At 52.5% G+C, this 27,121-nt stretch overlaps 9 protein-coding genes across 9 annotated transcripts; 5 read left to right on the forward strand and 4 right to left on the reverse strand.

The window, feature by feature from the left end:
* Window positions 1-607: 607 nt before the first annotated feature.
* On the forward strand, window positions 608-2,010 carry SMAC4_04433 (uncharacterized protein; the record flags this gene model as incomplete). Its single annotated transcript, XM_003343727.2, has 1 exon — window positions 608-2,010. The coding sequence occupies one exon, from the start codon at window positions 608-610 to the stop codon at window positions 1,748-1,750; it is 1,143 nt and encodes a 380-aa protein (XP_003343775.1). The 3' UTR covers window positions 1,751-2,010.
* A 29-nt stretch (window positions 2,011-2,039) lies between these two features.
* On the reverse strand, window positions 2,040-3,823 carry SMAC4_04434 (uncharacterized protein). The gene is made up of 2 exons (XM_066090111.1): window positions 3,738-3,823; window positions 2,040-3,633 (listed from the first exon to the last, which is right to left on the reverse strand). The coding sequence occupies exons 1-2, from the start codon at window positions 3,793-3,795 to the stop codon at window positions 2,159-2,161; spliced, it is 1,533 nt and encodes a 510-aa protein (XP_065946033.1). The 5' UTR covers window positions 3,796-3,823; the 3' UTR covers window positions 2,040-2,158.
* Window positions 3,824-3,963: 140 nt separating this feature from the next.
* Window positions 3,964-6,840, forward strand: SMAC4_04435 (uncharacterized protein). Its single transcript, XM_003343729.2, has 3 exons — window positions 3,964-4,765; window positions 4,839-6,417; window positions 6,500-6,840. Exons 1-3 carry the CDS (start codon window positions 4,477-4,479, stop codon window positions 6,609-6,611), a joined length of 1,980 nt encoding a protein of 659 aa, XP_003343777.1. The 5' UTR covers window positions 3,964-4,476; the 3' UTR covers window positions 6,612-6,840.
* A 386-nt stretch (window positions 6,841-7,226) lies between these two features.
* Window positions 7,227-8,697, reverse strand: SMAC4_04436 (uncharacterized protein). Its single transcript, XM_066090112.1, has one exon. It carries the CDS (start codon window positions 8,274-8,276, stop codon window positions 7,416-7,418), a length of 861 nt encoding a protein of 286 aa, XP_065946034.1. The 5' UTR covers window positions 8,277-8,697; the 3' UTR covers window positions 7,227-7,415.
* Window positions 8,698-8,844: 147 nt separating this feature from the next.
* Window positions 8,845-10,256, reverse strand: SMAC4_04437 (66S preribosome component MAK16; the record flags this gene model as incomplete). The annotated part of the gene is made up of 3 exons (XM_003343731.2): window positions 8,845-9,905; window positions 9,989-10,155; window positions 10,223-10,256. The coding sequence occupies 3 exons, from the start codon at window positions 10,254-10,256 to the stop codon at window positions 9,132-9,134; spliced, it is 975 nt and encodes a 324-aa protein (XP_003343779.1). The 3' UTR covers window positions 8,845-9,131.
* Window positions 10,257-10,620: 364 nt separating this feature from the next.
* On the forward strand, window positions 10,621-12,660 carry SMAC4_04438 (uncharacterized protein). Its single transcript, XM_024655550.2, has 2 exons — window positions 10,621-10,980; window positions 11,045-12,660. The coding sequence occupies exons 1-2, from the start codon at window positions 10,681-10,683 to the stop codon at window positions 12,584-12,586; spliced, it is 1,842 nt and encodes a 613-aa protein (XP_024511426.1). The 5' UTR covers window positions 10,621-10,680; the 3' UTR covers window positions 12,587-12,660.
* A 125-nt stretch (window positions 12,661-12,785) lies between these two features.
* On the reverse strand, window positions 12,786-13,660 carry SMAC4_04439 (uncharacterized protein; the record flags this gene model as incomplete). Its single annotated transcript, XM_003343733.2, has 2 exons — window positions 13,226-13,660; window positions 12,786-13,162 (listed from the first exon to the last, which is right to left on the reverse strand). Exons 1-2 carry the CDS (start codon window positions 13,335-13,337, stop codon window positions 12,786-12,788), a joined length of 489 nt encoding a protein of 162 aa, XP_003343781.2. The 5' UTR covers window positions 13,338-13,660.
* A 2,426-nt stretch (window positions 13,661-16,086) lies between these two features.
* Window positions 16,087-16,797, forward strand: SMAC4_04440 (uncharacterized protein; the record flags this gene model as incomplete). The annotated part of the gene is made up of 1 exon (XM_003343734.2): window positions 16,087-16,797. One exon carries the CDS (start codon window positions 16,087-16,089, stop codon window positions 16,795-16,797), a length of 711 nt encoding a protein of 236 aa, XP_003343782.2.
* Window positions 16,798-18,586: 1,789 nt separating this feature from the next.
* On the forward strand, window positions 18,587-20,438 carry SMAC4_04441 (uncharacterized protein). Its single transcript, XM_003343735.2, has 3 exons — window positions 18,587-18,915; window positions 19,008-19,068; window positions 19,149-20,438. The coding sequence occupies exons 1-3, from the start codon at window positions 18,769-18,771 to the stop codon at window positions 20,171-20,173; spliced, it is 1,233 nt and encodes a 410-aa protein (XP_003343783.1). The 5' UTR covers window positions 18,587-18,768; the 3' UTR covers window positions 20,174-20,438.
* Window positions 20,439-27,121: the final 6,683 nt, after the last annotated feature.

The raw sequence follows: 27,121 nt of genomic DNA on the forward strand, positions 1-27,121 counted from the left end.
TGTTCCATTGTCCCCATCTTTCTGTGCCGTCATCCGTCCCCTGGATCATATAGTAAGGAGTCCTGTTTCTTTAGGGCGGCTCAAGGGCGGCTCGGCGTCTCCCACGCTCCCCACATGGGCCTTGCATCGTGCATGCGGTACCTACATACCGCTGAAGATCATCGGAACGGCGGGAGACAGAGAATGGGAGGCGGTACGTCACCGAGACCCTGCATGCCTTAATACATTTCCAGCCATTTCTTGTCCTCCCTTTCACAGCTTACTCATTCCTCAAAAAAGGAGGAGAAGGAGAGAGATCTGGCGACGTGTTGGTCAGCTTCGCCAGCGCCTCCAGATACGCAAAAGCACAACACCAAATACCAAGACGGAAAACAAGAAGCCCCTGCCCCTGTTTCGAACGGGAACCAGGCCATCCCCACCGCGACGGCGTCTCCATCCAGTTTTCCCGTTCCTGACAGGAGTCCACTTGGTTCCCGAAAAGAAAAACATCGAGAAGACCGGACGAACCGTTTCAATCCGGTCATCACCATTTCCGTCCAATCCGACATCAGGCGCGGACTCTTCCCGACGATACTTATCGTCCGTCCTATCGGGGCCCCGGTGAGCCATGTCGACCACCGCTACCATGACAATGACCGCCGCCCCCGTCGTCGTCGTCGAACCCGTCACCGGGACGTTGTCTACCACCCCTTGCTGCCCGCAATGCGGTACCGACCTTGAGGGGACCCAGCCCTTCGAGGAGATGCAAGCGGCCGTTCTCGACGCGCACAACAAGATCCAAGAACTCCAAAACCAAGTGCGCCTGCTCAACGAAAAGGCTTCATCCGCCGTCGATCGCTGGGCCGATTACGAAGACGAGATAGCCCGACTACGGGGGCAGCTCAAACAGCAACAACAACAACAATCCCAATCCCAAACCTCCCCAGCCGCCTCCCAAATATCATCACCACAACAACATCAACACGCCGCCGCCGCTGCCCTCGCCACCCCTCCTCAATCCGCAACCCCCTCCACAACCGCAACAGCCAACGCCTCACCCACCTCCGTCGCCGCCCGCAGCGTCGGCTCCGTCTCCTCCTTCCTGCCCACCGGCGCCGCCTCCCGCCTCTCCGCCTTTTTAACTTCGCGCAAATCAACACCAAACCTCAAATCAGGCACACCACCCGCTGGTTCTTCCCACCCGCACATGCCAACGCACCAATCCACCCTGTCCCAGTCATTCACGCAAAGCAGCCCGCTCCAACAACCCTTCCAATCTGTCCCTAGTTCTAGTGTCCAACACCAAAAGGAGATTTCGGACCTGCAAACAGCCCTGAACACGGAAAAGTCTCTGCACAGCGAAACACGTGCCAAGCTAGCCAAAGCTGAGGCGAAACTCACCGCTACGTCGCGGGAGATTGAAGAACTTTCCGTGACGCTGTTCTCGGAAGCCAACGAGATGGTTGCGAATGAGAGGAGGGCGAGAGCGAAGCTTGAAGAGAGGGTGAAGACGCTGGAGAAGAGGGATGAGCAGAAGAAGGAACGGCTGGAAATATTGGAGGGGGCGGTGAGGAGGATGGAAAGGGTTAGAGAGGTTTTGAGGGAGACGGAGAAGTTGGAGAGAGGCAGGAGGGGGAGGGAAGATGATGACGAGCGTCACGGTGGGAGTGAGGATGAGGATGATGAGGATGAGGATGAGTTTGGGGGGAAGCTGGTACCCGTGGTGACGCCAAGGGGGGATGGCCAACCCAGGCTGGATCTGGATGATTGAGGCGAGCGAAGGGGGTAATATTTAATTAATGGTAACCTCTCCGAAGTATATGGAGGGAAAGGGTAATTTTAATGTAATGTAATGTAATGATGGGGATGAATCGGGTATGTAGTCTAGACTAGCATCTGGCGGAAAAAGGAAAAACCAGAGGCGGGCAGACATCGTGACGGAATTGCATGGTCGGCGGACTCGGTCGGGCTGGTTCTTGGATATTCGATAGACGGGGTTGGGAAGGAGCATTCATAGTGGCGGCAGTATTGGATTATGGTCTTGGACGACTCAAAGCCATGGCCACCTGAATAGTATCGTTGGGGCTCCTGGACAACGGCCTCAGGTAATCAATCAATATTAATTGGGTATATTTCGCTTTTATTCTCTTTTCGCTTGCTGTGGGAAGGGTGGTTTCTTTTATGCCTTCGATTCAGGCTCCGTCTTGACCGTCTCCTCGTCCTTTACGGGAGCAGACTCTTCGGCTTTTACCTCACCTGCCGGCTGCTCCTCAGTCTTGACTTCTTCGGTCTTGACCTCCTCAGGCTTAATCTCCTCGGCCTTGACTTCCTTCGTCTTGACCTCCTCCGTCTTGACATCTTCTGTCTTGACATCTTCCGTCTTGACCGGCTCAGCCTTGACCTCCTCCTTCTTTACTACCGGCTCGACAGCCTGGGCCTTGGCCACCTTGTCCTTGTTGTTCCAGAGGTCCAAAGCCTTCTGGATCTTGGGTGCCCAGACTTCCTCGCCCAGGGCAAGGTCGGAGTACTCCATGCAGTTATCCGTGCCCAAAACGAACTTGCCCTGCCTAGACCTAACCAATTCAGCCATCATAGCGCCGCACCCAAGCTTCTCGCCCAAGTCATGGCACAGACTGCGAACGTAGAAGCCCGAAGTCACGGTCATGCGGATCTTGGCAGCCGGAGGACCCTTGCCCTCCCAGGGGAACGGTGTATCGGGCGACGGCGGAGGAGGAGCAAGATCCAGACCCCTGTTCTTAGCGTACTTGTCCTGCTTCTTGTCCTTACCCTTCTTATCTTTCAGAGCACCAGACATCATGGGCTCGGCAGCACCGGTCTCCGTCTTCCTCTTCTTGCCCGCGGGCTCCTCGGAAACCAGCTCGTCAACGCGCTCCTCAGCCGCGCGCTTGTTACTCTCATGGTCCGCCAACGCGTTGACCTCCTTCTCCACCATCTCCGGTATTAACGTCGCGGCCTCCTCTGTGCTGGTCGTGCCCTCCTGTTGGTTCTTGGCCACCTGCCACACCGACTTGACCACGTTCTTCTCGGCCTGCTCGGCCTCCTCCGTCGGCCACCGGTGGTTGTGCGTTCCCGGTTCATACCACTCCGTCATCTCGAGTTCCGTCACGTCGACCTCACGGGTCTCGATCTCGCGCGGGATCGGCTTGCCCTCGCGCGCATATTCGTATAGGGGCTTGCCGTTCATCTTGAGCGCCGAATAGAGCGGGGGCATCTGCTGGAACTTGCCGCGGAACGAGTTGAGCGCCTCCTCAACCTGCTCGCGCGTGATGTTGCTGTAGTCGCCCTTCTTGATGAGCTTTCCGACGCGGTCGTAGGTGTCGGTGCTGGCGCCGAAGACCACAACGGTCTCGTACGTCTTGGTGCAGCCCAGGAAGTCGTGCAGAGCCTTGGTGCCCTTGCCGACGCCGAGGATCAGGACACCGGTGGCTAGGGGGTCAAGGGTGCCGCCGTGGCCGATCTTGACGTTCATTTCCCGCTTGGCATGAGTGCGGCGTTGCTTCTGGTATCTGTTTTCCTTCTCGCGGAGGGCGCGGTCGGCGGCTAGGAGGGGCGCGAAGAGCTTGGAGGGGTTGAAGTGGTGTTGGCAGTCGCGGATAACCTGGGCAGAGCTCATGCCATAAGGCTTGTTGATGGCTGTTGTTGGAGTAGTATTATGTCAATTTTACTTCATGATGCGCTTTTGGAACACTCTATCTGCAGAATGCGCGCGGAAGACTGAAGGCGTAGTGATGACATACCGAAGACGCCCTCAGCGAGGCTGTTTTGTGCCATCTTGATGATTGACCTCCAGATCATTTACAATCTCTGGAAGTTGATGTGGGAGGGATGGCGATAATAATGATTCGGAGAAATAAGTAACAATGATAGGTACGGCCCTCTAAACCCCGATATGCAAGAACGTGTTTCCAATTGGAGTCTGCGCAGGAAGCCGTCACTCAAAAATTCATAGACTCAGACATCAGACTGCAGGGGACCGCTCACTTATTTTAGGGCTTATCGTCCCTTATCAGTGGCGGGTGTGGAGCCGGGAAACAGGGGTTTAAGTGCCTGGGCCCCACCACTGACGAACGACTTGAGAATCCAACCATCGAGGTCCCACTCTCGCTGCGCGTGTGAACAAGTCGCGTCCATTGGCCGTTGCCAGGCAGGCCTGGCCTGTCAGTCTTCGAGAGAAGCATCGCGTTACATCCCACTCCCACTCGATACCCTTTCGCTTACTGTTTCCCCATTCAATCCCGCTTTTGAGTTTGTTTAATATCCAGTTTATTGTGTTCAATATTATCATCTTCACCTTTGTCTCAAGTCCAAATCACTGTGATAGGTGGCGATTAAGACGTTTACCGCAAGAGGCTGTCAACAGTTTCAACAACGAGTTCCTCTTAGTTACCATCTCGATCGACTTTCCCAAGTCCTCAACCTTGATATCTACAACCGAATTATTACTGAGCTCATTTTGCTGGGAGAAACCACAACGACATGGCCGGACCAGGACGCCCACGGCGCAGAAGGGGCTCTAGCGCATCCATCGATTCGACCGACGACCGACGCCGGCGATGGACAAAGGAGTTGTCCATCCTCAAGCCGGTGACTCTAGGATCTCCGGATGAGTCGTGGCCATACTTCGCCGTACTGACAGATGCCACCATCTACCAAAAGGACGGCAAGACGCTGGCAAACCCACTCCATGTCGATCTCGAGGGGCCGTTTATCGTACGCGGAAAACTTGAAACAGTGGAAGACGATGACGATGAAGCTCGCGAATGCTGTATGTTGACTTGTTTATGCCCGCCTTCCCCACCCCTTGGACGTTTTCTGCTCAATCGCTAACAATATGCAAGTCGTCAAGCCGTACAACAAAGCGACGTATATCGAAATCTCTAGATCAGAACGATACTCGATCGGATTTGACCCAAACACCCTTTGGGTTTCTGGCGCATCCGGATGGTTTGAGATTATACCCTCGAGGAAATACGAAGCCATGTACAGCCAGGTCATGGAGGCCATCACACTTTACTATGGAATCATGGGTCCTTACGAGGAGTTCAAGAGGCTATCGAAGAAGGCCGACAAGAAGAAGCGCAAAGACATGAAGCCGCCACCTCTGGACGAGATCTTCTTTATATACGCGCTTACCGCAGGAGATGGGGGCGTCACTGTAAAAGAGGAGGTCGAGGCCAGATGTCACAAGTGGGCAAAGTTCTTGTTAGCGCATTTTCCCAAGGAACTGGAGATCAAATGGCAGGACACCGAGTTTGCCGCTTGGCTGCAAGCCGCTCACCCAGACCTTCAAAAGAAGATCAGCGATGTCGCTGCTGGATTGCTCACCAAACCAGCTGACGAGCCCGAGGGTTTACTTGCGCGGGATGACCGAGTTCACTCGCCTCAATCCCAAAGTCTAGCGATCCGTGAACCACCGAAAGGCAGGACGACGAAAACCAGTCGACAGGCTAGCGAGCTGTCAGACCAACGCTCAGACAAAGGATCGGGAACCCCGGCTCCGGCCCCAGTATCAACCCGGCATTTACCTTCGAAATCCCCCCATCCCCGGGCGTCTCCCATCATCATTACTGGCAACGACGACCTTCCCGATGACCCAGTCGATCGGCTCATCGTTCTGCTGGGAGAAGTTGCCCAACGAATTGACATCAAGGAGGTGAAGATGTCAAAAGTCAACTCGGACTTATTCTACAACTGCAGGATCAAAGTCTACACTGCCGCCAGGGAGCTATGCGAGCACTTTGCAAAGGAGCTTGTTGAGCGATTGCCACCAATGTGGGACAACACCCCATATAAGGCTTGGCTTGAGGAGGTTGTCAAGAATGGACGCCCCGCTCCAACGGATTTAGTAGTCGAGGACATTCCTAATTATCTGAATCGTCGGAACCGGCGGCAAGCTCATATAAGTCGACTAGCAAACGACCTCGGGGCTTCACCCAGTATCGAAGCCGAGTCGAAGGACGAAGTCCGAGCTGGAAAACAACCTAGGGTAGGCCGTCCTTCCGGCAAAGTGGCAACCCTCCGTGTGGCAGGCTCCAAGCGACTCGCTTCCGATATGGTGGACGACGATGACTTGCCGCCCCGTCGCGGACGAAAAGCACTAAAGCGAACAGTCGAGGCTGAGGAAGACGAAGACAGCGACGCGAACGACGTCATCATCGACGTAGCCGACGACTCGGGCGCCATACCGAAAGACGCAGTCCGGATAGTAGTTCAGGCCGAGCGCCTCCCGACCATGTCACCGGCCGGTCCCAACGGGACCTGGACGTGCGATCAGGAAGGGTGCGGCTACGTGGTCCGGTCGGCGGACGAGCCCTCGGGGCAGGACCTCATATCGAAGCATTTCAAGGACCACGAGGAGCAGGCGCAGAAGATCAACTTGGCGATGGAGGAAAGTAGGGCGGGACATTTGCCTATCAAGTATGACTTTACCATGTTCACTTCTCCACGTTGATCTTTTCCTCCGACCTGAAGAACAGATACACTGACAAGGCTCCCACAGTCATCTCCTTGATAAGATCCAGGCGATGGGGAAGAATGCCCTGGCTAAGAAACGGGGTTCGCTCAACGGGGAGCCGCTGCCTCTTCCCATCAAACGGCGGTTGTTGATCTAAAGTCGACAACATCAATCGACCTTACCATCGACCTCCGCCTCCGAGCAAATGATCTCCACGGATTGGCACTGGCGGCGGGCAAAAACTGCTATACTGGGATTCAAATGATACCCTCTATTTGTTGTCTTTATACTGTATCGAATACAATCTATTGGGCTGGGGTGGTACCCAAGCATGACTTGGGATTCGGGATACCAGGAAACGAAGGGTGTTTGGGAGTTCATGGGGATTTTAGGACATACGGAGGTTTGAATCGTTGTTACCAGGCATATATCTGGAATAAAAAGGGGCTGTGGTTCCAAATCATTAGCTTTTGACGTTGCTTTGTTCGTAGTCCTAAGTTTTAGAAATACCTCCTGTGTTGTAGAAGTGTGTTATTGCCACAATGTAATGGAGGGTTTAGGTCATGTATTACATCTGCGTTATAGGCCACTCAACATCCTCCGACTTTGGTTGGCCTATACCTATATAGCCAGGTAGGTAGGAACCAAGCGCTCCCCTTTAGAGTTTATTAGTACCGACATCACCAGTTCGAACCACGTACACAGTAGGTCTATAGGAAAAGCGACCGTAAACTCCTATCCCCATCACTCAAGTTCACCCCAACCTGTCCGTACGTGACGCTTGATATAATGGCCCCTATTTATTCGCTAGCTGAAATTTGAATCGCTTGCGGACTAGCAAACCAATAAACCAGTAAAGCCAACGCTACGCTTCGCCCAGCTTGTCTGTCTGTATACAGCTATGCGCATTTCCTTCCCCTTCCATCCTCTTTCATGCCATATTCTAGACCTCTCCGACCCTCTATCGCATCCTGGGGTTACTAGGCAACCCCATCCTTCCTCCTGGCGGCGGTCTAGGTCCGCTCGGCAACCCAACATTTCCATGCCCAGCATCACCATACCCTCCACCACTACCACCTCCTACCGACCCCGTCCTCTGCTGGGCAGTAGAAGGCGGCGCAAACGGCCCCGACCCCCCGCTGTTCCCCGGGCTCGTAGTCCTCGACCCGCCCCAAAGCCTCTGTTTGAGTTTATCCTGCGCACTAATTCCGCTGCTCCCGCTATGCTGCGCAGGCAGTGATGCTGCGCTGTTACTAGCTGCTGCTCCCCCGCCGCCGTATGCTTGTTGTTGTTGTTGTTGTTGTTGTTGTTGTTGTTGTTGCTGTTGTTGGCCACCGCCACCGTGGCCGTGGTTATATCCCCCTCCTCCTCCTGCTCGTAGACTTTGCGGTGGTGCGTTGTGGCCGGGGGCGGCGTTGACGGGTGACGCTGCTGGGGCTGTGGAGGAGGCGGCGCGGGCGAAGGGGTTTCGACTTTGTTGTGCTTGCGCTGCTCCTCCCTGTGCTGCTGCTCCGCGACCGCCACCATTATTGTCCCAAAGACTGCTTAACTGTTGTTGACCGCCGTAGCCATTATACCGTTGCTGTTGGCCATATTGGCCTTGGGCTTGTTGCTGTTGCTGTTGCTGTTGCTGCTGGGGGGGAGGAGCCTTGGGGTCGGGAGGAAGCCAGGATGGGAAGTGTTGGCCCTTTTCGACGTAGTAGGCGCGCAGGACGCGGCAGACGTGGGTGTCATCTTCGGTGTCGCCGTCGGCTTCACCGGAGAAGTAGGTGCGTTGGAGCTTGGTAATGTTGTTGGAGAGGTTGGAGTACCAGGAGGACATCTTGGTTGTTCGTTGTGGTCTTTGTGGATTTGTTGGGGTGGGTTTGTTGTGTGACGGATGGGCTCGTGGGTGTAGCCAAAGTGTAAGGTTACGTTCGGTGTAATTAGGTAGGTTTTTGGTCTTGTGTGCTTTTTGCTGTGTGTGTGATGCTCGGAAGAAAAAGTGAGGTTTCGTTGAGTTCTGTCGGTGACGAGGTGCTACGGCCAGCAAGCACCCCTAGATCGGATCGCGAGATCGGGCGGTGGGAAGCTCCCTTAAGTGATTATCGCGGGTAAGGGTTATGGTATTATTAGGCGCAGTATTGCCCTTGGATATGGCTGCTCGTATTGTTTGGTTGGGAATTGGAGATTTGTTGGTGTCCCGCGATACAAAGAAACAAAGGTTCCAGAAGTTCCTTGTGTTTGTGACCTTGGAATGTGAAAAGGTGAAAGATGAATGGATCGCCAGGAGAGATGGGAAAGGCGGCGTGGAGTTCCAAGGGGGGTTTCATCAATGCGCGCCCGGTACCTCCTGTCCTGAAGAGCCACTGCCCCACCTATAGGTACGTACCAACCTTAACTTTACAGCGTGGGGAGTCCGTGGCCCGCCTATAAAATGGCCAGAACAGCAGCAGCCAGCCGGGTGATGCATGCACTTTCGCTCCCCGCGTATCACAATCGCGAAGCATATGACCCGGAAATCATGGCAGGTAGTTCTCCTGATTGAACAGATAGTTAAAACATAAAAGGGCTCCTGTTCTATGAGCCATGCAATCATTACATAGCAGAAAGTCAAGACCGGTGACCAATCTGCCAGATGCCAAGGTATCATCATTTAGTACAACATCAACAACAAATCCTCCTCCACGTTCGTCTTTTAGAAAGCAAGCAACTTCTCCCTGTCCGTCTCGTGTTCCACCTCGATCTCCTTCTTTTTCCGCGCCTTCATCTTGGTGACCTTTCCTCTCTTCCTCTTGTCGCCAGCCTTAGTCTTCTTCTTGGTATCCTCCTCGCTGTCACCCTCATCGTCATCGTCATCATCCTCATCATCGTCGTCCTCCGCATCGTCTTCATCGTCGCTGCCGAGCCAGTCCTCGATATCGTTGAGCTCGTCGTCGGTCTCCTCGAAGTCGGACACGTACTCGACATTGCCGTCCTCGATCTCCTCCTCGAGCTCTTCCTCCTCCTCTTCCTCCTCGTCCTCGTCCTCGACACCCTCATCCATGTCCTTGTCGCGGGTACCCTCGCCCTCCTTCTCGAGACCGTGCAGCACCTTCTTCCAGACAGACTCGGAACAGTTGAGGGGCTGGTCGCCGTACATTCCTTGCCTGAGACGCTCCAGCAGCTCTCTCTCGATCGTCCTCTCCAGCTTGGCGGCAATGAGGGCCTTGCGCTCTCTGGCCTCTTCGCGGTGCTTGACCTTGGGCGCCATCTTGGGCACCAGCTTCTCGCCGAGACGGTCCTCCTCGGCGGCGAGTTTGCGCATGCGGGTGGCGACTTGTACGAGACGGGTGAGGCGCTGCTTGCACTTGTGGAGGAGGAATTTGGGGAAGTATTGGAGGCGGTCCTCTATTTGCTGGAGGGCTTCGGCGTAGTTTTGGGACAACTTGATCTTCTCCCACCATTTGGAGGGCATGTGGGCTCTCTCAATCTGTAGTAAGAAGGGATGTGTTAGCTAGTCGGTCCCGGGGATACGGTAGGTTCGCCACCATTCGAGAATGGGTGTATACGCACGGTCTTGATGTAAAGGTATATTGTGCCCTTGGGCGAGGTTCTAACGGTCGCATAACGGGAGTTGGCTAGGGGGCAGCTCTGCCTGTTGCAGAAGCCGCTGACGTTGTACTCATTTCTGCAGAAGTTGTTGCCCTTGGTCGTCTTGAGCTTGAAAGCACAGAACTGCTCTGCAAGGTTGAATGTTAGCGAAACTGCGGGGGAGGTCTTCAACTTTCCAAGGAGATTGTAACATACGGTTGATGATCTGCCAGACGATTTCGTCAGACATGTTGACTGTGGTTGATCTGGTCGCCTTCTAATTGTCGGGGTATCTTCGAATTGACGTTGTGGTGGAAAAAGGTCAACTTTTCGAAGAAGGAGGAGCAGGTCGAGTTCGCGGAGGAGATGGAGAAGACCAGAGGCGTGGCAGCGGTTGCCCGATAAAAATTTAGAAATGGATCTTCTGAACTTTTGATGCGGTCGATGTGGTCCGTGCAATCTCTGGACATCCTGGCAGCTCTGGGGTCAGGGCCAATCATCTTACAGCGATATCTTTAAAGTGGCATCCCAAAGTCTTGGCGCTTGCTTTCGTCGCAGGGGTCCTGTTTATCAATCACCCGCCATCAAAGCTTCACCATCTCTTTCTTCAGTGACATCTCTCCACTGAAGACATTCACTTGTGAAAAGGGCTTCATGTCTTTCGGTTGAAGTCAATGTTCCGCCATGCGCTAAGACGAGCTGCTATTCACCGACCGGGAACTTCCCGAGTCACTTCAACTTTCTTACAACCTCGGCCACAGCAGCTATGTCTTATCCGCATAGCAAGAAGCTATCATGACTTTGGCCATAGGGCGTCTGCCATTGACGCCGTCTCTGGCAGCAAGGATCAAGGTGGAAATCCTAGAGACTCGACTCTGTCCTTTCTCACAAACGACACCATCTACGCCCTCTCGTCCGGATCAGGAAGAGCTGGCATAGCTGTAATCCGTGTTTCTGGGCCCGGATGTCTTGATGTAAAAACAAAAACCCGTCCATCCCAATTATTAATCATCAACCTTTGACTAACACCAAGTGAAGGTCTACAACTCACTATGTCCCACCAAACCCGTTCCCAAGCCTAGATACGCCGCAGTGCGCACCCTGACCGAGCCCACAGCGCCTGGCAAAGAGGTCTCATCAGCTGCTAACGCCAACGTCCTCGACACCGACGCTCTGGTCCTCTACTTCCCCGGTCCCAAGACCGTCACAGGCGAGGACATCCTCGAGCTGCACGTGCACGGCGGTTCCGCCACCGTCAAGGCCGTTCTCTCCGCCATTCCCAAGTCCGAGTCCACTTCTTCGGGTACCATCCGCTACGCCGAGCAAGGCGAGTTCACCAAGCGCGCCTTCCTCAACAACCGAATCGACCTCGCCCAAGTCGAAGCCCTCGGCGACACCCTTTCCGCAGAAACCGAGCAGCAGCGACGGGCCGCCATCCGCGGCACCTCAGGCGTGCTGGGCAAGACGTACGAGTCCTGGCGGGAACAGCTGCTTCTCGCCCGCGGCGAGATCGAAGCGCTTATCGACTTCAGCGAGGACCAGCACTTCGATGAGTCGCCCACGGAGCTGCTGCGGAACGTGACTCATCTCGTCAAGGGGATCTTGCGCTCCATCAAGCTGCACGAGATGGGGAGCCAGCGGAGTGAACTACTTCGCAACGGCATTCGCATCGCGTTGCTCGGTCCACCGAACGTGGGGAAAAGCAGCTTGATGAACCTGATCGTCGGAAGAGAAGCGAGTATCGTTTCGTCTGAGGCCGGTACGACGAGAGATATCGTGGAAGCTAGTCTTGATATCCGCGGGTATTTGTGTTCGTTTGCTGATACGGCTGGTATTCGCACGCGCTCGTCTTTACTACCAGCAGAGCAAAAGGAGGAGGCGCCGATAGGCAAGATTGAAGAGGAAGGGATCCGGCGCGCGAGACAGAAAGCCCTCGACTCAGACGTGATCATTGTTTTGGCATCTGTCGAACCTCACACCAACAACAGCTACCGCCTAAACTACGACCTCTCAACGCTCCACCTCGCGTCTTCAGCGCCCGAATCGCTTCTGGCAATCAACAAATCCGAGACTGTCCCTCCCGACGTCCTGGCACAGCTCATTCAGTCATTCAAAAACGACGTCCTCTCCACTGCCCTTCCCGAAAACTCCCCGCTCAAAATCAAAGATCCAATCCTCATCTCCTGCCGAACCGCCGAGCAACAACAATCCCTTAAAGACACGGACGATAAAGACCCAGGCAAAATCCACCACCTCATCTCTCGTTTATCCTCCTCCTTCGCCGACCTGACCGCCATTCCGCAAGACATGGAGCACTTGCTAGGCGTCACGGCGAGGCAGAATGAATTGCTGGGCCAGTGTAGGGATGCGTTGGAGGATTTCATGGCTGAGGCGAATCCGACGACTTTTGAGGGAGAGGGAATGGGAATAGGGGAGGAAGTGGAAGCGGATATCGTGCTGGCGGCGGAACATTTGCGGGTGGCGGCGGGTAAGTTGGCTGCTATCACGGGAAAGGGAGAGGCGGGGGATGTGGAGGAGGTGTTGGGGGTTATTTTTGAGAAGTTTTGCGTGGGGAAGTAAGTCTAAATGTGTAACAAATCATAGATAGCATTGGGGCTTTGGATGAATGAGTTGGACAAAATTGAAAAATGCGGTATGCTGAAGTTTATCCGTCTCTCTAGACTTTCCCTGTCTTTCTCTCTTCTGTTGACTACCAATTACATCCTCCAAGTCTTTTCCATGAGTCCAGCGAGGACAGTGAAGTCTAGCCTATGAGAGGTTAAAACATGTGAAGGAAAGAGAGGTAGTGAAACAGAAGTGTTGAAAGAAAATAGAGGAGACCAAAACCAAACATGGACCCCTTCCATTTGCCAACCCCATGCAATGTCATCAACATACCCAACCGCCTTCTATATGGATTCCCAGGAGAAAGCAACACCCCTTTGAAACTCCCCAGCCTATGCGTTGCCATGAAATGAAGGCCTCGACCAGTAGAAACACCCCACCCAAAACTTCGATAAACTCCAAAAAGATGCAAGTCGAAATGTGCCGTTGCCGGTGTTGTTCTTGTACAGTATGAAAGAGATAGCGCGAGCAAGAAGAAATCAGAAGTATCCAGTGTTTTACTTCTGCTCCTCATCGTCACCATCATCGCCCCTGGAGGTTTCTTGTTAGTTATGGTGTGTCTTAGGTTAAGCTGTGGTGATTGTGACTACTCACTTGTTGTAACCAGAGCGGCCAAAGTTGCGGAACTTGTTGTCTTCGTCGTCATCGCCGTCCTTGTTGTAGCCGGAACGGCCAAAGTTGATGAGGCTCTTGTCCTTCTCTTCATCGTCACCGTCCTTGTTGTAGCCGGAGCGGCCGTAGGCGACGGGGCAGCGGGTAGTGGAGGATCCCATGACAGCCATTGTGAATGAATTTGTGTGGTGAAGGGGGGATATGTTGTAGATGTTTGAGAGTGGGAGTGGAGAGTATTTGTATGACGTGAAGCTTTTCAAAAGGTTGGAAGCCGAATGTAGTAAAATGTTGATGTTTGATGCTGATGGTGATACTGAAGCTGATGATGAGAAGAAAACAACCTCATAACTCGGGCATCTCCAAGAGCTTATATACAGAGGAAGAAGAGACACAAAGCCAGGCAACTACCTTTTGGCTTTGAGGCCATTCCCGGAGTAGCCATCTCGGCTAGGAGGCACCTTGGGGGTACTGGCCCCCCAAGCGCCGCAGCGGTCCGCGGTCTTGCGCATGACATAAGAAAATGGAGATCTAAGGCTCATCATCAAGCGTCCCCTAAGCCCGGTGTATGGGGTTGAGGGATGCGTTTCTGAGCAATACTATGTTGTATCGTCAATCTTGTGGTACGGGGTTCGTAGTCACAGCCTCCCAAGAAAATAGTACCTGGCGGTTCAGGCTCCCATCTGCCAAGGGGTACAAGCGAAGGCACCCAGATTTGATCCAGGGGAAAGGCTCTAAGCGAAGTAGATCCGTTGTTGCAAGTAAGTACCATGTCTCCACAAGGCTGGGGCTGGGTAGGGGCCTCGTCTAAGTTCGTCGTCTATTCGGGCCTCTGTTCATCGGATGTTGTACAAATTCGGTCAAAGTATCGCTAATAGCAGATACGAGTCGAGAAAGAGCCCCCAAGCCAAGGCTTCAAGGCTTCCATTTGGGGTTGTCAGAGCTGAAGGACATGCGTTCTCCGCGATGCAACGGGAAGATCCCAAGTACACTAGCAAGTGAGTGAATGACGCTAACTGTAGGGCTGAGTCCACGATACACAAGGGCTGCGAAGGCTTTGATAGGTGCCTGAGACGCCGAGTCCAGCGAGTTGAGCGATGTAACTCGGTAGATATTCCCGGCGGCGTTACCTATGATGCTGTCCACTCCACGAGGCCGCGCCGTCGGGTAACATCCATTTGGAGTTGCTTACAACGCAGTCGAGCATGTTCTGGACAGAGGTTTCGATCGGTCAGACTTTTGGTGATGCTTATTGGAAAACGGGGGCTATGTGGATGCGCTCTGCTCTCAACGGAGTCGTCACGCCGAAATGTGTGTGTGTGCTGCAAGTGAGGCCAGTCATCGTTGATAATCTCAGACATTGTTGCCGTGCAAAGCTGCTCTTTGCCTGTCAGCGACATGGACTATTGATGTGTACGTACATGGGCCCTGAGTTGGGGGTGTTTTTCGGCGGTACTTTTGTTGAAGATAGCATCAATCCCAGAATGCGAGTAGGATGAAGCGGTGATGGATGACTTTCCACTTCAAAGCATCCCAATGGTCCGGACAAGACGAGCCTTCCCTCACAATTACCCATTGGGGATTATGCAATCATCAATGCACTCACTCGCTCCTGCCACGAACGGATTCCTTAGATAGGACTTCCCAGATAGGACTCATTCCTTCCTGTTGAGTCGTCTAAAGTCCGAACCTTAACGGCGGCTCCGCGCCGTGCTGCGGCTTCAATCATGTTGACGAATGGCTTTTTCCTCGCCGTCGGGATACTTTGGCTGCTCAGCTGTTGGAAATAGGGCGGCCGATGATAATGATACTGAAACTCCTGTTACGGGATCCTCTGGTAGGTTGAGTTGGTTTTCCAGAAGGACGTTGGAAGGCAAGAAGGATGGTTGCATTTGACTTGCACCCACGAATGGGATGATAAGATGCGCCTTCCGTAAGTTCCGTCTTCTTCTTTTGTGCCTCTTCTTTGCAGTTCTCTGCCACCTCCTTTCCCTCACCAACTGGTCATTTGCCGGCAGCCGACCGCGCCAACGAAAGTCTGTCGAGGACAGAAGCCCTAGGTAGGACTCTTCAGTTCAACCGGGTCACATAGACGGACTACTCACCACTTCGCACACCGAGTCTCGCCGACTTTGAGCCTTGACGACTCGCACAAACAAGCCCGAATCACCAGAATACCCCTGGATAGACGGCTGCCTTAGCATACTTTTCGTGTATGTATATTGATGACGAGATTGCGGCACTTGGGTGGCCTCCGGTGAATTGACCGCGGCGGCGCATTCGGTATGTGTTGCCGGCTGCTTACGGCGTACAAAGAGAAGGGTTCAGGTTGTGTTTCAGGGGTTGTTTTGTTCAAGAGGAAGTTGACAAACAGCCGCCGGCGTTGTGGGGGTCAAACGGCACTTCAAGCCCCGGCCCGTCCCCCGGGTGCGGGGCACTACCTACGTCAACATCACCCCGTCTCTTTCTCCGTGCCCCCGGTATCCCCGGAGTCTCTCAAACCATCCAGATTGCCCTAGACTTGAGTTGATTCGGTGTTATCATTCAACACGCACGGGCGTGTTAGGCTTCCATTCTGCCCTCAAAATAGGTACAAAAGCCACCGAGCCAAAGACTTCACTGCCGAGCACTGCCCCTTTCGGAATGCAACCTTTTAGGAACTACACTAACAATTTCCCAGAGTGTTTGTTTGGATTCCAACAACATACGTCACCCTCCATCTCATATCGTGATTGCATGCAACCTTCTCTCTTTCATCAACAACTCTACCAAATCAACGTCAATTTGACGCGTTTCCTGCCATGACAACCTCTAAAGATGAGCTCGTCAATCGAGCTTTCGAAGACATGCACAACGGCTTATCCCAGCGCGCTGCAGCAAAGAAACACGGCATCACCCAATCCACCTTGTCACGTCGTGTGCGCGGCCCCCTAACGAAACGCAAATCGAAGGTCTTGACCCAACGACTATTCCCCTCACAAGAGAGATTCATTTGCAAACGGATATCGGACGAGGACAAGGCTGGCCGTGCTCCAAGTCGTCCTCAGGTGGTCGGGTTCGTGACGTCGATATTGAAAAGAGCAGGAGATCATGACAAGCTGGGGCCGCAATGGATAGACCTCTTTATAAACAGGAATCCCGAGGTAGGGACCAAAATCTCTAGCTCTCTCGGGTCAGCGCGAGCTAGGGGGTCTACTAAGGGATCAGTCACCACTTCCGATTTATTGGGAGACCAGATTGGCGACAATGCCCTGGACGACTCAGATGCCATGATTAATGACGATGCCCTCCCTCCATCACCAGCCATAAAACCACCTAGAACACCACCCAGAGTCGAGGACTCAGAGGATGAAATTATCTTCAACACTCCCAAGACGGGCAGGGATGTGATGGAAGCCATCCAGGACGAGCTACCTAACATGGATCCTCATCTCGCGATGGTTTTCATTAAAACGGCCAAAGCCCTGGATATCCAGAACGCTAAAGTCGCTGCCTTGGAGCGCCAAATTCAATATCCCGAGGCCCGGTTGGAGTTACAGGGAGCCCGTGAGCCTTAGAGCGCGTCTTCAAACAAAGAGAGGTTGCCCAGGCACGCGAGACGGTGAATAGGAAGCAGGGAAAGCACTCAAGTCAACACTGCAGGTCATTCACAAGCATGAGCATCAGAATGAGTACATCAACATTTCAAACGATTGAGTTCCCTGCAAAAATGGTCAGGTTTCGATTATATCTAGGTTTCGGTGTGTGGTAGCCGGTCATTGGGTCACGATATGCTACTGACCTTATTCCTCTCCTACCATCTACCTTATGGGTACCACAAGCCCACATGGCATTCTCGGAAGAGATCAGATGCGTTTCCATGTTACACAGCATCTCAAGACCGAGAGTGGGGGTCTCTCCAGCTTCGACGAGAGTGGGATGAATAATCCAACACATGACACCAGCTGCTGTCTGGCAGAGAATCTTTTTACTCTTGAGTCTTAATCAGCAAAGTCATACCTAGTCTGACAAGCGTCAAAGAGACTTTGATAACATTTCACCGCAACTTCAATCTACCTACCATTGAACTCAAAAAGATCTTCTGTCTTCCAAGAGAAGTGAGAAAGGCTCGCAGCACCCAACTCAACCAGGTCACTGAGACTATCATCATCACCACTCCCCAATACCGTCCTATACGGCTGCCTGGTCCTGAACAACGCCTTTCCGCCTTCGTTCCCCCATCACACCCAAGCTGAGATATCGGCCCCCCCTTTCTTACTCAGGTACTCAATAATTAAGCGGCTCTGCTAATCCCAAGTCTTAGTTCGGGAAGGGTATGTACTAACAATACTCCCAATTGCCGACCCTCTCCCGTTGTATCCATCTCCCGCGAATGTCATGCAGCCCTGCGGAAATAAGAGGCGCGTGGGGGTGAGTCATGACTATCAGCACAGTAGTAGCCCGATGTCTTGCTACGATACGGATATGGGGGCTTCGGATACTACTATGGACGGACATGCCGGTGCATGTTGTGCTTTACGGCTTTTGTCTGTCTCGAGTGAGACACGAATAACAACCGAGGAGTGTGATGACTGATGCTGTTGAGCGGCTGTTTTCAAAGGGTCTGGCTCCTTTTCGGTTGTTTGAGGGCTCATGGGAAGGGGAGCCGTCCCGCTGCCGTTTGAGCCTCGAATGACCTGAACCTTGATTACAAAGTTGGAGTGCCAGATGAGCGTTATCAAGCCTGCTTGCTTGTAGTTTACTTAGTTCTATCTGCCTGCGGGTACTTGAGAAGATACCTTGTGTAGTTGTTATCTTCACAGGCCTAGACGTTGTTAGTTACCCAGACAAGTTCCAAGGTTAAAAGGACATACAAGTAGGTTGATGTCCCTCTCTACGGAGCGGCGACACTGCTAGTTAGTCAAAGAAAGTTCAGGACGATCAATAACTCTAGTCGCGGTAGGTATAGGTTCAGCAGATGGGAATGAGCACCGTAAAGGATCACTTCGGGCCTTGAAGCAGTTCGAGAAAACAAAGGCTCGGTAGGACCAGCCGTTGACCGCGAAGGAGCGATTATCACGGGCTTTAATGAGAAGTTGCACGGAGCTTCCAAGGGAAGAAGAGGGCAGAGTGATTTGAAACGCGAGGTCAGGAAAAGCTATCCGTAGACTTTGGGACAGTGTTGAAGTGACATACGGTCTGTCTCCTGTGAACATCCGGAAAGAACCATAAGACAGCTCCTTCCTCTTCCTCACAATACGGTGTTTGAATTCTTAACTCTTGATTAACTAGCACGTGCCAAGTCACTTGATTTGTTTCCAAGATTCTGTTAAGTGTGACTCAGCCCAAGTCTTGCGTTGAACTTTGATTTGATCCTAATTATCACCCTAGGATCAAAAGCATATAAATGCATCTGCCCATAACCTTCACCGATACCTCACACGTTTGGGATGAAAGCATCCTAGACCCATTCAACACCTCTTCTTAAATACAACCTCATTGTTCCAGAACAGCGGAAGAGATCGCCGCGATTTCGTTACCCATCAACAATGAGTAGCTCTCCCGCCGACCCACGTCCGACGAGACGGACGAGAATAGTTTGCATCAGCGACACCCACAACTGCACTGTCAAGCTACCCAAGGGCGACGTTCTCATCCATGCCGGTGACTTGACAAACCAAGGGAGTCTTTCAGAGGTACTGACCCCAATATTCTTCTCTAAGCTATCCTAGGCAACATATGGGAGATTCGCCACGCATGTCAACAGACTGACACGCATAATTAACAGCTCACCAAAGCAATTCAATGGCTTGAAAAAGCTGACTTTGAAGCCAAGATTGTCATTGCCGGTATGTCTCATCAGTCGTTATCCCAAGTTGCCTTCAGTTCACTCAAAGAAAACGGACACTCACATTTCTCTTCTCAACAGGAAACCACGACAAAGCCCTCGACACGGCACTCTCTTCTAAATCCTCCCTGCCGCTAGCCATCTCTCCAGAAGCCCGTTGCTTCCATGACCAGTCCCTCCCCAACCCAAAAGAGTGTCTGTCTCTCTTCGAGACTCACGGGCCATCAATCACTTACCTCCGCCATGAGTCCGCTGTGATCAACCTCACGGACTCAAAGGGTCCGAGAACAAAGTTCAAAGTACTTGGGAGTCCCGGGACTCCTGGCCTGGGAGACAAATGGGCGTTTGGGTATGAAAGGAGTGTCTATGACCCGAACTACGTCTCCAGGGAACGACAGGAGGCGCGGGCCATAACTGATTTGGGCGTAAAGCCGGACGGAAACGAGGATAAAACTGCAGACAAGATCTGGTCTTCCATCCCGTCCGACACCGACATCCTCATCACGCACACACCTCCGTACGGACACTGCGACCTTGGTGTCGTCCGCGGGTCAGATGGTCTTTCAGAAACTGGAGAAGTGGGGGAGAAGAAGACAGAAAAAGACCGACATCTAGGATGTTACTCCCTTCTCCAACGCTTATCAGTCGTTCGACCGAGACTGCATGTCTGCGGACATGTACATCGCGCTAGGGGGGCTGAAAGGGTCCAGTGGCCCCCGCCGAGCCCTCATACTTTGGATCGGGGAGAAGATATCTCTAGCGACGCGGAAGGGGGATGGACAGAATCAGGAACAGGAAAATGGATGGACCCGAGCCCGGATCCAAAGTCTGCAAAGATCAGTCTGGTGGATTTGACGGGTCGCGGTCGTGGGGAAGGAAGCAGGAGGCTAGACTGGGATGACGCTGAGGTTAGTGATGCGGCAGGAGAAAGGGGAAAAGGAAGAGAGAGAAGAAGAGAAGGACGAAAGGAAACGTGTGTGGTGAACTGTGCCATTCTGGCGAGCAATTATCCTCACGCGGGAGGAAAGAAATTTCACAAGCCGGTGGTCGTGGATTTGGAGTTGCCAGTTTGTGAGGAGGGGGACAGAGGTGTAGAAAAGGTTTGAATAGCTGAGAGGGTTGAAATAATGATGGTAATGAAAGTGAAGAAAGATTCGGGTTGCCTAGCAGGTTGTTTCACGACGGTGATGAGTGAAGACGTCAACGAGCTTGTGAAAGCTTGAGAGAAAGTGTTGACCACAGGAAGATGAAGCCAAGTGTCCAATTCCTGAGCAGACGGAAGTACCTGCTACAAAAGGTTTGACAGTGGAGTGGGAGGATGAAGAAGTGTGTCTCCGTGTGAAAGGAAGGTACGAACTAATTTTGCACTTCGGCAAAGATGGAAGCACAGTCGTGGCGAAATTCTGAGATCCACCTACAGCGAGATGCCGGTGTCGCAACTCGAGCACTGCACAAGAGAGGAAGGTGCAACCTGTCATCGCCGCGGTAGCTGGAAACTAACTGACACTTTCCTGGATGTTCAAGATATGTGTCAGTGAGGTCATGACCGTCTACTTGTATGAAGCGGATGTTCGGACAAACCAAAGGTTGACACTCGGTGCTGTAGACTGTAACTAAGACACGATGATAACATTCTTCAGGTACTGAAATGTGCTTGAATTAGAGAAGCGGATAGCAATGACCAGTAACTCACATTACGCCCGTAGACTTCGCTGTCAATCAGAACCTTTTCTTTCAAGGATACATACATCAATTCTATCCGGGGCATACAGAATCTTCGCTGATAGCTGCTGCAATGGACGAAAGCCCTTGAAGACCTTTTTAGTGCCCTTTTACTCCGTATAAATTCAATGTAGTCGTCATCTTGTCGTACCTACGACATGACATCGGAGTAAAGGAGTGTCCACTTGATGACTCTGTTGTCCACCCTTCATATTTTTTATTATTATTTTTATATTTTTTCTTTCTTTATGTTTCCTCAAATTTTTTTCCCCAATATTGTCAATGTAAGAGGGCGTTATCTCGCCGCTGTTTGTTGTTCTCATGCTTAATATGACTACGTGAAAAGGATCTTTCGAATCTCTCCGGATTGCTTGAAATATCTATTTCTGTACATGCTCTTCTTACGGCCTACGCCGGTGATGAAAACTATAACAACACCCAACGATGGCGGCATCGGAATTCATCTTGAAGTGAATATCCTTCGCAGACAGGAGCTCATCTAGTACCTAGATCCATTTCTGTGCCGAATCGAGTCCTGTCACGTGGGTAAAATTAATCAAAGGTACGCAGGCAAACACGGCACTTACCTATCTTCCCCTATCCCGACTGATTCCAATCCCCTTCGAACCCGAACATCGAGGAAACTCCGAAAATGCGAAGCTACCCCTTTACTCACAAGTAGTCATCCGTCCCTCATCTCTTAGACGTGACCGCCTTCCCAGTTGAACTCCACCTCATCAACCCTATTCACATGTTCAGGGACCAAGGTTCCATCCGCCTGTCTCTTCCGCTCTTCCGTTCCCGTCCGTTCCTGAGTACCCGACAGAAAGGAAGTCACCGCCCGGTAACCTAAGATCAACCCCTACTGCGTAGATTACCCCCTAGCTTCCGCCATCCCATCTAGTTTCTAGGAGTTAGTTTCAACCTCCTCCACCAGTTCCCCATCTCTACCCCCATCGACGGAACCATCCCACCCCCCTATCCGCCACCAACCCGTAACAACCCACAACTACCCACGACCCATTCGGTTGGTTCAGCCCGCAAGATCTCCCGTAGTCCCCATCCAGTGATCCAGTATCCATCAAAGACCGCGTTGGGAACCCCCATTGGACATTGAACCTATCACAGCTCAGCTCGCAAGTACTAACCCAACCCAACCCAAACCGAATGTGGATAAGCATCATACATATACCTAGCCAAAAAGGCTCCAAAAGCAGTCGTGGCACGATGGGAGTGATCAGAATTCCTCAACAAGTGGAAATTTACCTTCCTTTTTAGCTTAGGTACCGGTCTACCTACCGCGGCAGCTGGCTCAGCCTAGGTAACATGCTTATGTACTTAGTTGAAAGAGAACGTAGGTTCAGCTTAGTTTAGCCTGAGGGAGATCACGGATAGGGCAAGCCGAAAAACCACACCGTCGGCTTCTCGATTTCGGTGTAGAAGCGAGGGAGAAGGGCTTTTTGAACCTATCATTGGAGTTTTTTGGCATTTGAGGCGGGAGCTAAAGCTTGCGTGTTTACATGCCGGTGGTGCTTGATGGTAAGGAGGGCGCAGAGATGGTCACGAGGTTCAGTTCTTAGGTAATGTTAGCTTGACAATCTGACACTGACAGATCTCGGCCGGTCGGCCGGTCGGTCAACGTTGGGATGAATTGTCTTCGGGCCGGTTTGGGCATGGTATTTTTGTTCGTTGCTATTTCGTAGCATCCGTTATCTGCAACACGTTTCGGTCAAAGTCCCCAACAATGGAGATTCAAAAGGATAGGATAGGATACCTACCCAGACCGCCTTCCTTACCTCACTTCACCTTACCTACCGCCTACTCTACCTGACCGTTCCGCCCACATGGCATTCGTTTTGAGCTGATCATGTCGTGACACGAACCGGCGGTCCCCGTTTTTTTGGGCTATGCCATCATAACACGCACCTTGGCTTTGACAGTTCGACAGGTTGCCAGTTGATCCCTTTGGCCTAGCTTGGTGGGTTTGATGGGGGTCCGCCGTAGAAGAGTTAACACGTGTCAGGCCTCACAGGTCGGATTGGACCTATCACCGCCCGCTGGGCATTTCTCTTGATCTCCGTCCTGTTCGACGACGTCAAACTTTTGCGCTAAGTGGCCGAACGTTTCGGGTAGTCGATCCGGGGTTGAAGGCGGAGACCACAAACAAACGGCCTGGGATGCGGGATGGATCGGGTCCCGAGCGGTCTGCCTGGCTCCCTGGGAGAGCCACTGATGGTCAACACCGGGAACTGAACCCGAATCGAATCCAAGCACCATATGGTTAGTTGCTCGAGCACTCCCAGCCTTTGTTATTGGCACGCGACAGCAATTTCGTTGATGATTCGCTGTCAGTGTCTGTCGATCGTCGAAATAGGATTATCCTACTTGTGGATTCGTCCCAAACATACCCAGACGTTTCCACTTACGTAGGTGACAGTTCCGCAACGCTGATGAAGTCATACCAGGAGGTCGCCATGTGGGATTTGCGGGTGAGCCGGCACTTTGGAAAGTCTTGGGTCTCCATATTGTTTGGCTGTTTGACACGCGGTGAGTTGGGTATGTCTCCATTGCCATGTGGATTTCGTCGACCAGTTTGTTGATGTAATTAATTGGCTTTTGGCTGACTGATCTGCAAGAATGAGCTTGAGCTGGGTTTCAGAATATGACAGCTCAACCCGCTTGCCTAAAAGGCTTTGAATATTCTTTCTCAGGGTCCGAATTCTCACGGCAGTCTGGAGAACAAGGCTATCATTCTGCCGGACTAATGGTTTTTGGTTGTCGGTCGGATACGGTGTAAAGACATGTCCAAATCGGGGTCAAGTCCGCCTAAAGGCCGTCACGCGAGAGGCGACTGATGCGGAGTGTTCTTCTGTCACATGCCCAGGTCCGAAGCTGTGTATACGAATAATATGAGCGAGAATTGTTTGAGTGTAGTGTGTCCCCGAATCCAAAGCCTTGTTACGAATATCGTCAAGGGTTCGATTTGAGCCCCTTGACTGGACAAATGGCGGCCCGCTCCGATTGCCGACGGAATGCCGTCCGCTTCGTCGATCCCCTAGCCTTGCCTGGGTGATACTATTCCCCGATCAGCTGGGCCTTTTCAGGCCCGCAGGGGGTCGGAATCGACACCCTTGGAGGCTCAGGCATAATGGTCACTGACCACGTTATGACTTACCCAAGCCTTCCATCCAAGAGTGTCATACCCATTGTGGAGTTTGGCTCTGACTCCAGTCAAGTTTGTAAGAGTGTTCTCCGAAAGAGAAGAGCACAGCGTTGTAATAAGAAAATCAGAGAAACGATGATGCTGATCAGGGTGCATGCGGCAGAATACCAGTCAGACAGCCCATTTAGAAGATGGCCACAACGGACAAAGGTACAAGGAGATGCCTGCCGAGAAGGCTCAAGGTATGGGCAACATGTTGTTCCAGCAGCCGGGAGAAAATCGGAGCACAAGTTCATCGGGAAGCGGCTCTAGAAGCCCTCGTGTCCAATCAGCCTGACGCATCTTCCCCGCTACTTGACATGTTTGGCTTCGAGGGTCCTCACTCGAGAAGCACGAGTACGGGGGAAGTGTGATGCGCATCTGTGACGGGCATGCAGGTTGCACGGTTGCAACCGGCCGGCATACGGAGCACCTATCATAGGGTTTGCAATAGATAAAACCTCCTGGTCTCTCCTTGTACGCTTCCATGATCTGGCAATGTCTGAAGGACTCGCAGTTAGTGAAAAGCAAGACAATCCAGGATGCAATGGCACTTACTAGTCTCATTATAAAGTCGATGTCAAGCTCGTGCTTGTTCTTCTCACAATCAGAGAGTTCTTCCCAAGTCTCTCCAAGCGTATCCGTTCGATCATGGGAACACGAAGTGCTGAGAGCAAACGTTGGCACGGCCGTCTTCTCAACTCGTCAAGAACCCTAGATATGAAATATGCAGGTAGAGCACCACCACCAGCATCTCGTAAGCTCACCGCCACGGAGATGGGTGGTTACAATATCCTTTGGGCGGTCTAGGATTTGCATCTCGTGTGCGGCTGCCCCGGCTTACACTCTCCTCTCGAGCTGCATTATCAATAGTGCTCCAGTGTACATGTGCAGACAGGATCCCCCACGGCAAAGGGATTTCGCGTATGTACTGTGCGGTTGGTGTGACGCGACCTGGCCGGCATCGCATGGGGAAACCAACTGATGAACAGGAAAACGAACGACTGCTGTGAGGATCTCATCCGGGGGCATGGCCCCGGCCGCCAAACAGGAACACGACTAAGAGCGTAAGGAGGGGTATGGATGTTGTCTTGGTGGTTTAACCGTTTGGCGGGGTCACGTCGACAGTCGCTCGGAAGGAGGAAACGGGGGGTGGAGGGGCTTGATGTAACTCGAGCACGCAGTGAGCGTGGCTTGTGGCCGTTAGTACAATGTTGGTGAACGACCAAGGCCAACGTCTGAAACAACGTTGCCTGAACAGATAACCCAATTGCTCTTCCTGGTATTCATATTCGGGATCCGACGTCCACGTTCACTCCAAAGACGAGGCCATTTCTCCAGAAGAGAAAGACAAGAAGTCGGGTTAGGTGATGTGTGTCTTGTTCGCCGAGAGCGCTGCAAAAGCCATGTATGAGACGCTATTTGCATATCTGAGGCACGGGTATTGGCAGCAGACGAGACTCTGTAGCCAGTCGATCAACTCATTTTACCGGCCCGCATTAGTCGTCAAATGGGGGAAAATGCAGCACTCCGGCCGTCCCTCAAACCATGGCTTCAGACGGGGATTGGATGGAGTGACAAGGCTAACAGCAGACTGTCACAATGGACCTGTTGTATGTATGAGGCTGTACCTGCTTCTGGATGTGTATCGTTCCCCTGGGTGGGTATCGAGGGTTAATGTAGGTATAAAGGGAGCAATGTGTTCTGATTGGGTAAAAGACTGGTTTGGTGTGGAAGCTGACTGGTGTCAGTTGAATGGTGCTGTTGCAAACCTGTCGGCCATTCGCATATGGAAATATGACAAAGTTGGCGTTGAGAGAAATCGCTCTTGTGATGGCCCAATCAGCCAGAGTTTTTCTTCTGCTGTCCATGGAAAGGGTTGACATCCAAGAGGTCAAGACAGCGTCTTTATCCCAGCGATGACAGGACGAACTGCTGCATGGGCACTCGGAGCGTCACAGCCCAGAAGAGCAGGGTAGACGCCTCCGAAATCCGGGGCTGTCGATTGTGCAGTTTGCAGCGTGGGTACAGGGCGAGATATCTCCCGTCTATAGGCCTCGAGCAATGAAAGGGATAGACAGAAAAGACGGGTACCGTACTTGGGAAGAAACAGAAATAATGGATGCCCTCTGCCGCCAGCAGAAAAATGGGCGTTGGGCGTCTAGAGCGGCTATTGGCCAAGTCGAGGGAAGAGCGATGGTTGGATGATGAATAAGGACTCGGAAAGAGCTGACCTCATTTGCGCTGAATAACCTGAAGCAGGTGCTCTTTCCCTGTTAGCAGAGCATCATCAGGAGTCTCCTGCCATTTGTGATGCTACGCCAGAGGGGGAAATGACATCGATAGGCATCCATCACCGGCATTCGCCAACTTGAAGCCTGTTTGACGACGGTTTGACCTTTTGATGTTCGACGCAATCTCAGCTCTGGACGGAACCTATTGGTGACTGCCACACCATCCGGCAGTACGTGGATTGTCACGGGAATTGACACAAGGGAGCATGAGCTTGCCCTGATGAGCGGACCTGATGAACAAGATGAGACTGCTGATCCGGCAGCTTGCGCAGGAACAAACGATTTTCCGGTGAGCTGTCAGGACTCAGGAGGTGTCTTGGGCCAAGGTGAAGTCTGTGACTGGAGCGAGTCGGTGTTCCGAACGGCGGCGGCGGCGTCAAATCCGTCCAACTTCCTTCAGAAGGTTCATCAATTCAGAGGCCGCACTCGCCACCATCACCAGCCACGCCGAGGCACCGGGCGATATTCCGATAAGATCGTGGATCCGCGGGCCACGTTCCATGTCTGTTAACTTTGCGTTCCCGTCTCAACAATGGATTTGAGCGAGTGGCATTCCGAGGAAGAGTCCGTGGCCGCCGGGAGAGAGGCCGCCTTTCTGAGGGTCGAAGACCTGGGTGGTGCTGTTTGAGATGGCAATTTTTACGGTCCATATCCCGAATCGTTGTGCTCCCTGTTTATATTAGTCTCACAGTTTCTGCAGTCGAGATTCAGGAGAAAGGGGCAACCTCATCCCTCTCAATCTCAAGGCCTCTACAGCGATGCTATTCCTGACAAAACTGCCACACCTGTGCTGCTGAAGAGGGTAGCACTATGGATCATTAGCGGCCGGCGGCCGG

Source organism: Sordaria macrospora, chromosome 2 (assembly GCF_033870435.1).
Source record: "Sordaria macrospora chromosome 2, complete sequence".
In the NCBI taxonomy this organism is placed as follows: domain Eukaryota; kingdom Fungi; phylum Ascomycota; class Sordariomycetes; order Sordariales; family Sordariaceae; genus Sordaria; species Sordaria macrospora.